At 54.3% G+C, this 12,130-nt stretch overlaps 1 protein-coding gene across 1 annotated transcript; it reads right to left on the minus strand.

The window, feature by feature from the left end:
* Positions 1–421: 421 nt before the first annotated feature.
* LOC120390577 (sialic acid-binding Ig-like lectin 12) lies at positions 422–11,508 on the minus strand. The gene is made up of 8 exons (XM_039513310.1): positions 11,490–11,508; positions 8,058–8,207; positions 6,782–7,186; positions 5,458–5,778; positions 3,811–3,879; positions 2,856–3,152; positions 2,485–2,584; positions 422–1,151 (listed from the first exon to the last, which is right to left on the minus strand). Exons 1-8 carry the CDS (start codon positions 11,506–11,508, stop codon positions 1,070–1,072), a joined length of 1,443 nt encoding a protein of 480 aa, XP_039369244.1. The 3' UTR covers positions 422–1,069.
* Positions 11,509–12,130: the final 622 nt, after the last annotated feature.

A 12,130-nucleotide genomic window follows, 5' to 3' on the forward strand; every position in this document is an offset into this window, starting at 1 on the left:
ATAGCTGTAAATTAACTTAATATTTGCATGAAAATAACTGCAGTTCCAACTGTGATACCAATAGCAATGGTGGAGTCAAATGTTAGTGAGTCACATATAAATACACGATTGTGGTTGATAAACATAAATGCCAAAAGAATTAGAAACATTAATTCCCTTTCTTAATAAAAGATAAAAAAAACCCTTAATCACATATGTTAAAATTATGTTTTTAGTGAAAAATAATTGACTAAAATAGAGGCGATTTGGCAGTAACACAGTGTGTCTGTTTCAGAAATAAGACGATATTATTTATTTTTATTTATCTCTACTAAAGATTGTGCACAAAGTATCAGACGTGTGTTTCTGATATCTGCGTTAAAGCTCCAGAACTGATACCTCAAGGCTTGGGATTGGGAATATCTCACTGTATTAGCTCCTGATTGTTCTAAATTTAGATATAAGATTTAAACGTGGCTTTAATGGGCGTTTGTATATATATTTTCTTTCTTTATATAACAACTAGATGCAGTGCTCCTGTCAGCGAATCGCTAAGTTATTATCTGCAAAGCCCTGAAAGCCCTGAGTAGTCCCTTGAATCATGGTTAAAGTTTCCTCCCCCTGCCCCAAGTCTGAACTGGTGCCCCCCCAGGTGAGCCAGGAGTGGCCAGGGGGCTGCGGGAGGCCGTGGTCTCTGGCGAGATGCAGCCCACGTGTGACAGCGCGAAGCCTTGAGCCACATGCCGAGCACCAGGCACCACAAGCCACAGCAGCAGCGCAGGAGGGTGGCAACACCCCATGTGCCAGGCCCCCCTGACTTCTGCGCTGCTGCTGGCGGTGGCACTGCCTTCAGAGCTGGGTGCCCGGCCAGCCCTCGCCAGTATCAGGCCACCCTGCCAGGGCTTAATTTGAGCCACAGCTGAGCTCTGGCATCTCTTTCAATACAAATTAAACACTGTGGGAGGCAACAGGGCCCATTGGCCTCACCCGGGATGGCAGTGCCCCCAGCTGAGGTCTCATTCTCTGATTCCTCAGTCCCTTGAGTTTCTAATTCCCTGTCGGCTCTTCGGTGACTGAGGAATGGCCCGATCTACACGCCGAACTCAGGCACCGTGGATTCCCTGTCCCCTGGCCGGTCCTTCCTTCTGCTTTCATGAGAGCAGCAGAGTGTCCTGAGAGAGAGACAGAGAGAGATTCTGGGATATGTAAGTGGCTGACAGTCAAGATAGAGATAGACAGAGGGTGGGTGGGTGAATAGGTACCTAGGCCTGGTGATAGGTGGGTACATAGGTGGGTGGGTAAGTAGTTAGTTAATTGGTGTCATAAATATAAAGGGAATGGTAATAACCCTATGTATGCAGTAACATAAATCCCTCCTGGCCAGAGGTACAGAATCACTTACCTGTAAGGGGTTAATCAGTTCAATTAACATAGTTGACACCTGACCAGAAGGACCAACAGGAAAAGATACTTTCAAAACTGGGAAGGGGGGAGGTTTTGTTTGTGCTTTTTCTGTTGTTCTCTCTTGGGTCAGAGAGAGGGACCAGGCAGAAAAATAAACTCTCCTAAAGCCCGACCTGGAATAAGTATCTAAAATTACAAAAATAGCAAATTAAATGCATTAGATTGTCTTTTGTTTTAGCTTGTGAATTTTCCCAATGCTAAGAGGTAATTTTATCCCTGTTTTGTAACTGGAATGCAGAGTCAGAGCGGAATCCTCTGTGTTTTGAATCTTTTTATTTATCCTTTAAAGTTATCTTCCATCCTGATTTTACAGAGGTGCTTCTTTTACTTTTTTTCTTGAGAATACAATTCTTCTTTTAAGAACCTGATTGATTTTCAGTGTCCTTAAAAGCCAGAGATTTGGTCTGTGCTCATTGGTTTAATCTATTGGTTGGTACATTATTCTCAAGCCTCCCCAGGAAAGCAGGTGAAGAGGCTTGGGGGGATATTTGGGGAGGGGGGGGGATAGGGCTCAAAGTGACGCCTCCCTGAATGTTTGTTTAAATCACTTGGTGGTGGCAGCAATAGCGTCCAAGGACAAGGAAAGGAATTTGTGACTCCGGAAAGTTTTTAACCTAAGCTGGTGGAATATAAGCATAGGGGGTCTTTCACGTGGGTCCCTGCATCTGTACCCCAGAGTTCAGAGTGGGGAGGGAAAACTGACAGCTGGGTAAGTGCGTAGATAGATAGGAGGTAGGTGGGTGCATAGGTGGGTAGGTCAGTGGGTGGTTGGGTCAGTGCGTTGGTAGCTAGGTGGGGTAGTAGGAAGCTGGGTGGGTCAGTAATTACATAGGTAGGGAGGTGGGTATGTAGGGGGGTGGGATGGTAGGTGGGTGGGTGAGTAGAATGGTAAGTTCGTAGGTAGGTAGGTGGGGTGGTAGGGGAGTAGATGGGTGGGTCAGTGGGTTGGTAGCTAGGTGGGTACATAGGTGGGTAGGTATATGGGTAGGGGGGTAGATGGGTGCATGGGCAGGTTGGTGGGCGGGTCGGTAGCTGAGTTACCGTCTGTAATAGAGCAGGGTGAGGTAATAGGCCAGGAAAAATCCAGTCACCACGAAGACGAGTTTGCAGCTGATTTCGATCAATGCCCGAGTGAGGCCACCTGTGGGAGCCAGAACAAGCTGAGGGTCTGGGATAGATCCCTGCAACCCTGCCCCGAGCCAGCCAGCCCCCGGCCTGGGGCTGACTCAGAGCTGGCGCCCCCTAGAGGGGAAATTCGCAGCCCCCTGAGACAGTCAGTCCCTACTCTGGGGCTGGTCAGAGCTAGCGCCCCCTAGAGGGGAAAAGCCCCATTCCCTGCCCCCAGAAGAAGCCAATCCCTCACCCTCAGACCAAGTCAGAGCTGGCACCCCCTAGAGGGGAAGGACTCTCACCTGTTTCCAGTGGGCTCAGCGGTAAAATATAGAACCCGTGGAGGTTGGAACCGAGGCAAAAGATCTGATGGCCTCCATCAGCGCTCTCCGTCCAGCTCAGAGTGCTGACGGACTCGTCCCCCTGGACCCAGGAGCTGACCTGCAGGCCCCCTTGTGAGCCATTCCCAGCCAGGGGCTCCCCATCCACTTGCCACTGGAGCTGGGGTGGGGGGTGGGAGCGCAGGGAGCAACTGCAGCTTATGCTGGGCCCCTGGCGCTGGCAGGACGAGTTCAGCCCGGTCCCCAGCCGGGGGCTGTCTGGGAAGAGGAGGAGACAAAGCGACAGGAGTCAGAGAGAGAAAACCATGGGCAGGGAGTCCTCTGGGTTAACCCCCCTCACACTCGCTGGCAGGGAGTCCTGTGGGTTAACCTCACTCAGACTCGATGAGCAGCCGGCACTCGTGCCCCTTGGCCTCGGCTCTGCTCCCAACCTCACTCCCCAGACTCAGGGAGTCGCCCTCCCGGGTCTCCAGAGACACAATGTTGCGCTCAGCTCCCAATGGGGCCATCACTGGAGGAGAGGAACAGGCAGGTTTTGCCCCCCCCCGCAGGGATCCTCTGCCAAGGAACCGAGATTCAGCCACCTCTGAGGTGGGAAACGGGGGCTGTTTACACGAGGAGCCCTCGCCCAGGGTGGAGACGTAGGCGCTCTGGGGTCGGAGCACAATCCTGGTGACTTTCCATGGCAGCCGGTCTCTGTCTCAGAGACTGGTCCATGACTGATCTCATCCCCACTGACCAGCACCCCCAGGGTCTAGAGGCAGAGGGAACTGGGCCTGCTCCCCCACCACCCTCCCCACAGTCCTCGGGCTCTCCCCTCCGGTCACGGACCAGCCTGGCCTGGCTGAGCCTGGGGCCTGGCCCTGAGCGTGGGCAGAGCGTGACTGGGAGGCGTTCGCTGATTCCCGGGGCTCACAGCGCGGCCTCTCACTGGGGCGTCCGTTCCTGGTCTGGGTCCCGGTGATGTTGGGGGGCCAGGGCGGATCTGTAACACAAACCAGACAGGGGGGATCAGGGGGACTGGACAGCACCAGCGGGGGGGGGTCACTAGTGATCACAGACCCTAGACATGGCCCCTCACTGTGAGCTCATCTGGGAGACAGGAAAGTCCCTGAAGTGACACAAGGCCCATGGGCGGGGAAGGGAAGTGATAGACCCGACTGAGCCCCACCCAAGAGGCGCCCGACGGAACCCAGGGGCCAGGTTAGGGCTGCGCCGGGGAACCAGAACTGTGGAAAATGGAAACCCAAGGGACCAAAACTGGTTGGTCAAAATTGGGCCTAATTGGCAGAGTCACTAACGAGGGGCCGGGCTGCTCCGGGGTACCTGAGTGAGCATCCACAGCCCCACTGTCTGCCAAGTGCCAAGACGTTCAGTGTCTGGCTTCTCAAACATGTCCTCCTCAGGGTGGGCCAGAGCTGGGGGTCTAAATTACCCCACTCCCATCCCCACCCCAGACCCAGCCACCACCAGGGACATCAGACACCCCCCTTGTGGGTCCATTGCCTTCCCCACTCAGTTCATCCTTCCCCAGCCCTCTCCTTTTGTCCTCTGGCTTAGCCGGCCAGGCCTGGGTATTTTGCAGCCCAGCTGCGCCCAGTGAGGCGGCTAAAAGGAACGCCCGGAACAGCCGGATGCTGGTACCGGCTGTCCAGGCCTGGCAGGGTCTGTCCACGCTACCCTCAAAGCTCTGTGGTGCCGAGGCTCAGAGCCTGGGTCCGTTGGGTCGGGCTTGCAGGGCTCGGGCTGTGGGTCTCTGATTGTAGCGCAGACATTTCCTCTGAGTTCTGTGTAGACATTCAGGGTCGGGCTGGGGCCTGGGCTCAGACACGGGAGTGGGGAACTGGAGGGCGGGTTCCTTCTAAATCTCCCTCCGGCTGACAGGAACAAGGGCCGTCCTTACACAGATGCCAGATTTGATCCTTCACCTCGCAAAGGCGGCGGGTGATTTCCCCTCTGCCCTGGATCTGCAGCGCGAGGGTCACAAGGCATTTAACGGGGGTTTGCCCTGGGGCAGGGCGGGCCGAGGTCTCTGGGCACTGACCCCGGAGCGTGTTTAGTGCAGGATAGTGACTGGGTCCCATTAACCCTCTGCCCCATATAGAGCATCCACCGATCCTGTCAGAAAGGGGAGGAGGGGAGGAGACATGAGGTGACAGCCTGGGGGGATCTCAGGGGGAACTGGGGTGGCTGGTGTGAGGGGGGGAATGCCAGTAAGGGGGCACGGGAATGGGGGGGTGGATCCCAGCACAGGAGGCTTCTGGGGGCAGGGCAGGTCGGGGGTAGAGAGGATCCCAGAAGAGAAGGACCAGGGGGTAAGGATGGGGGGGGAGCCATAGCCAAGGGGGGCAGGAAGGGGTGAAGATCCCAAGGGAGAAGGGGCTGCACGGTGTGGGGTGAAGGGGTCTGGAGTAGAATTGGCTGAGGGTGCCTGGTGGGGGGTGGGGATCCCAGCATAGGGCTGAGTTGGTGGAGGGGCTGGAGGGCAGGGCTGGGGATCTCAGGGGTGGGGATCCCAGAGGGGGCTGGGGGCCGGCGTGGAGGGGTTGGGGGGGTCACTCACAGCCGACATGGAGCCGGACGGTTCTGTGGGTGGAAGGTCCCCGTGGTGGCCTGTAGGTGACGGTGCAGACGAGCTCTTTGCCGTGGTCCCCCAGGCCGGGCGTGAAGCTGAGCGCGGAGCTGTGGGCCCAGGTGCCATTCGCCAGCTGGGCTGAGACATTCTGGGCTGTGTCGCTGAACGGCCCCGTCCAGGTGACTCGGGGAGGGGGCCCGGAGCAGCGCCCAGGGGCCGTGCAGGTCACAGTCACCGGCTTCCCGGCCAGCAGCGTCCCTGGCAGCCCCCACGCCGGCAAGATCTGGATGTCTGGCTCCTCTGTCAGCCCTGAGACACGGGGAGAGGGGAGAGAATCACTCAGGGACATGGGGCGTTTGCTCTTTAGGGGCGCAGCTCCGATCTGGTCCCAGGGCGGGGACTGACTGGCTCAGGGGGGCTGATGAGCGGTGTCATAAATTTAGAGGGAAGAGTAACAACTCTCTGTGTGCAGTAGCATCGAATCCCTCTGTGGCAGCTGTACTAACTCGCCTTCCCTGTAAGTGGTTAATCAGCTCAGATAACCTAGTTGGCACCTTACCAGAAGGAATGAGGGAAGAAGAAACTTTCAAATCTGGGGGGGGGGGGAGGGGGAGAGGATTTGTTTGTTGCTCTCTTTGTTGTTCCCTCTCTGGATGGAGGGAGAGACCAAACAGGTACAACATCTCCTCCAAATATACTTGGAAGAATAGATCTAAATCCACAGACATTGTAAGGAGGCGAGGAAAGGCGTTAGGTTATCTTGTGTTTTAGCTTGTGAATTTTCCTAGGCTACAGATGTAGTTTGATTTCTGTTTTTGTAACTGGAAGCTGAGCCAGAGGGGAATCCTCTGGGTTTTAAATCATTTATTTACCCTGTGAAGTTACCTTCCAAACCGATTTTGCAGGTGTGATTCTATTTCTCTCTCTCTATATATAAAATTCTTCTTTTAAGAACCTGATTGATTGTCAGTGTCCTGAAGAAAAAGAGTCTGGTCTGTGCTCACATTGCTAACCAATTGGTTGGTACATTATTCTCAAGCCTCCACAGGAAAGGGGGTGAAGGGGTTTGGGGGGATATTTTGGGGGGATTGGGATTCCAAGTGAATCTTCCCTGGATTTTTCTATAAATCACTTGGTGGTGGCAGCAATAGCGTCCAAGGACAAGGGAAGGAATTTGTGCCTTGGGGAAGTTTCTAATCTAAGCTGGTAGAATATAAGCTTAAGGGGTCTTTCATGCAGGTTCCCACATCTGTACCCCAGAGTTCAGAGTTGGGGGGAAACTCTCCCAAGCGGTGACTGCGGCTGCTCTTACCTGGCACGGAGATCGTGAGCGCAGAGTCAGAGCCATCGGAATTGGAGCGGTAAGTGTGATCTAACAGGCCTTTCTCAATGTAAAGGAAATATCTCCCCGCATCCGTCCGTCGGGCATCACTGATTTGCAGGGAGCAGTCGCCGCGCGCTGGATCCCCCGTCAGCCGGAACCGGCCCTGGGTCTCCTGCGACACCCCCAGGCTGGTGCCACTGCTGGCCACGGGAGGATCCTGCCCCCCAGTAGCAGGCTCCTTGTACCACCGTCCGTAGAGCCGGGCCGAGGGATTGTCGGTGTCGTACGAGGCTGGGTACATGAAGGTGCAGGGGACGAGAACGCAGAGACCCTCCTGCACCGACACCGACTGCGGCACCGTCAGGGTAAATCCGGGCGGCTGGGACAGGGACCCTGCAGGGGGCGGGGAGGGATCGAAGTGGGGCCCAGAGAGAGCAGAGCCCCCCCCCCCGAGCTCCCCCCAGACAGGGCCGGCTCCAGGCACCAGCCTGCCAAGCTTGGGAGGGGGCGGCACTCGGGGTTTGTTTTTGTTTGGCCGGGCGGCGCTGGGGGGAGGTGGCGCTGGTGGCAGGCGGGTGCCCTGTTGGGGGGGCGGGGACTTGGGCGACGCGACACTTGGAGGGCGGGGCTTGGGCGACATTACCCTCGGGGCGGGCACTTGGGCGATGCGACATTCGGGGGCGGGATTTGGGACACGAGACGCTCGGGGCGGGACGTGGGCGACGCGACAGTTGGACGGCGGGGCTTGGGGGATGCGACCCTAGGGGCGGGGACTTGGGCGACGCGACGCTCTGGGGGCGGGACTTGGGCGACGCGACGATCTGGGGCGGGACTTGGGCGGGGCGACGGGGTAGGGATTGGGCGGGGCGACGCTCGGGGGGCGGGACTTGTGTGACGCTCGGGAGCGGGGCCTTGGGTGGCGTGACGCTCGGAGGGGGCGGCGCTCCTTGTTTTTGCTTCCGGCACCAAAAATGTTAGAACCGGCCCCGCCCCCAGAGCTCTGCTGGTGCCCCTCACTCCCGACCTGCAGCCCCCTGCCAGCCCAGCCCTGGGTCTCTGACCAATTCTCACCCCATTTAGTTTCCATCCTTCCCTACATCGACCCCGCCTGCCCCCGCTCCCTGTCACTCAGCGCCCCCTAGCACCGCACGGGGGCACTGCGCTCCCCTCCCCCTCTTGTCCAAGTTCTGGGACAGACCTGGCCCCGCTTAGCGCAGGTTCTGCCCTTCCCCCTGCCCTGGGGCTGCAGGTGCTGCTTACTTACCCCTCCAGAGCAGGGCGAGGATCAGGACCCTCAGCGTGGCAGGACCCCCTGCTCTCCAGGGGGGGCCCTGAGGCGGGAGCTTCCTTTCCCCGGTGTCCTGCTGTGGCATCGGGACTCTGCCCATGGCTGGGGTGTCCAGCTGGGACAGACCTAGAGAGAGAAGGGGGGTGGGAAGTGTGAGAGCAGAGGCTGTTGGGGACACAGATCTGCCTGGGGGACCATCAGTGCTGCTGGGCTCTGCAGGGGGCTGATCTGGGGCTGCTGGCAGTGCAGTGACCTCCCCCTCCTCAGAAAATCCCAAATCACCAGATGATCCTGAGAGATCGTGGGCTAAAAAAATCCGTAAATTGGCAAAAATAAAAAAAAAACTGAGATTTTCCTCTAAGAATCATGACAGCGGCCAGAAAATCCTGATCTGGTGACAGAAGATGGTCAGAAGACAGAACTGCTCAGTTCCTGCTTTGCTTCAGTGTAAAACAGCATGTGTGCAGGCAACCAGTGAAGTTACCATGGACAATGTTAGGCCTGAATGAATATATAGCAGACAAAACAGTTATGCTAGCCTGACTGAAATCAGGCTAGCAAAGGTTTTGATAATCCCAGAGTGGAAAAGTATTGAAAAGCAGTATTGTTTAACAGAGCCCTGGAAAACGTGAGACAAGCCTGAGATAAACCAGGTATTGCATTGCTGGCATGCCATTAGCTGTGCTAAGGACAGTGTTTGAAGAGCTGATAAGGAACTCTAGCATCCCACGGTTCAGATTCTAACTTTTTGGTTGAGTTATAGGTTTGTTTAAAAACTCCCCTGTATTTCTAACTTTTGGGTGTTGTTAAGATATAATTAATAATCTAAAGTTGTAGACATAAAGTCTAGGCATATGTGTATATTAAAAGTGTCTAGTTTTAAGTTGTTAAACAAAGGGGGGTGGGTTTTGCTCAAGTGAGTGATGTATGACGTAATAAAACTGTCTATATAGGCTAATGCTAAGCTGTAAAAAGGGCCTGGTTCTCACTGGAGACGAGCGGCCTTTTGTTGATGCGTGCACTTGTCAATAAAAGGCTTTTGATGGGATCTTGCTGGTGTTGACTGTCTCTCTAGCTGAACAGACAACGAATTTCGCTGTTGGGGTTAAAGTCCCTAACAACAACAAAGGGGAAAGGCGGCAGATCGGGATCAGTAAAGAACACGTCAGAGATGCTCTGGCCAATTTGAATGAATTCAGATCAGTGGGGCAGGAAGCTGTTCAACCCAGGGGGCTGAAGGAATTAGTCGAAGAAATCTTGGAGCCACTGGCAATAATATTTGCCAACTCATGGATGCCAGGAGAGGTCCCATCAGACGGGAGAAGGGCTAACAGAGTGGCCATCTTTAAAAGGGGGAAAGGGAGGAGCCGGGGAACTATAGACCAGTCAGCCTGACCTCAACACCTGGAAAGCTACTAGAGTTATGTATAAAACCTTCAATTTGTGAGGCCGAAGGGGTGATCACCAGCATGGATTTACCAAGAACAAATCCTGCCAAACCAGCTTGGTTTCCTTCTTTGAGGAGGTAACTGGTTGGGAGCTGGGGGAAAGCAGTGGACATAACATACCTGGACTTCAGCAAGGCTTTTGACACAGTCCCACATGACATTCTCATAAGGAAGCTGGAGACAACTTCTGACGGAACTCAGATGTGAAATTGCAGAACTACTAACTCTCATTTAAATCAGCTTTTGTACCAGATGACTGGAGGAGAGCGAATTTGACACCAATTTTTAAAAAAGGCTCCAGGGGTGATCCTGGCAGTTGAAGGCCAAGAAGCCTAACTTCAGTGATGGGCAAACTGGTTGAAATTATAGTAAAGTGAAAGTATAGCAAAGAGCAGAATGATCAGATGCAGAGATTTGTTGGGGAAGACTCAATATGGTTTTTGTAAAGGGAAATCATGGTTCACCAAACTCCTAGAATTTTTTGAGGGAGTCAACAGCATGTGGACAAGGGTGACCCAGTCCATGTACTTAGATTTTCAGAAAGCCTTGGACAAGGTTCCTCCCAAAAGGCTCCTATGCAAAGTGAGCTGTCATGGGATAAGTGGGAAGATCCTCTCCTGGATCAGTGACTGGTTAAAAGATAGCAAACAAAGGATAGGAATAAAAGGCTAATTTTCACAGTGGAGAGAGGTGAATAGTGGTGTCCCCAGGGGTCTGTACTGGGACCAGTGCTGTTCAACATGTTCATAAACAATCTGGATAAAGGGGTAAACAGGGAGGTGGAAAAGTTTGCAGATGATACAAAACTTCTCAAGATAGTTAAGTTCAAAGCTGACCGCAAAGAGCTACAAAGGGATCTAACCAAACTGGGTGACTGGGTAACAAAATGGCAGATGAAATTCAATGTTAATAAATGAAAAGTGATGCACATTGAGAAACATAATCCCAACTAGACATATGAAGTGATGGGGTATAAATAAGCTGTTACCACTCAAGGAAGAGATCTGAGAGTCACTATAGATAGTTCTCTGAAAACACCCACTCAATGTGCAGCGGTCATTAAAAGAATTTGTTGGGCATCATTAAGAAAGGGATAGATAATAAGACAGAAAATATCATATTGCCCCTCTGTAACTCCATGGTAACTCTCAAATCTTGAATACTGCATGCAGTTCTGGATGCCCCATCTCAAATCGGAATTAGAAAAGATTCAGAAAAGAGCAACAAAAATGATGATGGGTGTGGAACAGCTTTCCCAGAAGGAGAGATTAATAAAACTGGGACTGTTCAGCTTGGAAAAGAGACGCCTAAGGGGCGCTATGATAGATGTCTGTAAAATCCTGACTAGTGTGGAGACAGTAAATGCGGTGTTATCATTTACTCCTTCCCATAACACAAGAACTAGAAGTCCCCAAATGAAATGAATAGGCGGCAGGTTTAAAAGAAATGTAAGGACGAATTTCTTCACACAATGCACAGTGAACTCTGCAGACAGGGTGGGGCGCTAATGCTGCCCTCTCTGCCCCACAGCTGCATTCTACGCTGCCCCACTCGACCCTGCTCCTTCTGCAGCTGGGACTCTCCTCCTTGTCAGTGTTACAGATCCTCCATCCTGTCCCTTCTTGTGAGAATGGTGGGGCCCACTCCCGACTTCCCATCCTCACATGTGAATTAGGCCACTCACACCTTCCCCCCGTCTTTACCTGTTAAAATGGTACAGGCCTCTCACTCCTGCCTCCCCCTCCCCATCCACTGCAGTGAGCTGGGCAGGTCTCAGCTTGGATCCCCCATGGCCCATGCACCGTCCCCTCCCAGAGCAGGGTGGGTCGAGCCCCATAGTCCAGGGCTGGAGGGGAAGGGACCAGCCCTGAGAGATCCAGACTCCATCCCTAACCCTGGGGGCTGCCCTGCCCCTGTAGAGTATCTGGGAGCCCCAGGGGGGTCTGTGCCCCACACATACACTCCACTTTGCCCCCCATGGAGTTGGGTCAGCACAATGGAGTGAGCACAGTTGGACTATGGGTGAGATGTTTGCACGTATGTGCTCAACCTGGGGTATCTATAACTGCCCCCTCTGCAATACCTGCCCTCCCTGCCCCCAAACCCGCCCCCATGGGGAAGGGGAAACCCCTGGCAGTTCCATTTCCCACCATCCCTCTGCTGCCCTCAGGAAGGAGACTGAGAGATGGGAGCTGGGGAACCCCCTGCTGTACGTGCCCCCCTGAGCCAATGTCTCCAGTGTGGTCCTCATGGTGGGGGAGCCCTGGGGTGGGATCCTGCTTGGGATGGAGGGGCATCAGCAGAGCTGTGGGGGTGGGGAGCCCAGGGCTGCAATAGCAAGGGGCTGCGGGTCGGGATTGAGGGGCACCCCAGTCTCCATAGACCATCCAGCTCCCTCCCCCCCATTTCCACTCACCCCTAGACCTGCAGAGGGGGGTTCAGCACCCGGCTCTCCGACCCTGCAGCCCGGGTTCCTCAAGGTTTGTGACTCGGAGCCTGGGGAAGCAGCATGCACAGAAACCTGAAAGCAGAAGTGGGAGCTGTCAGGGGCCCTTGGGGGCAGATGCTCTCTCAGAAACCCCAAAATCAGCATCTGCCAAC

This window comes from Mauremys reevesii, linkage group 24, assembly GCF_016161935.1.
Source record: "Mauremys reevesii isolate NIE-2019 linkage group 24, ASM1616193v1, whole genome shotgun sequence".
NCBI lineage: Eukaryota > Metazoa > Chordata > Testudines > Geoemydidae > Mauremys > Mauremys reevesii.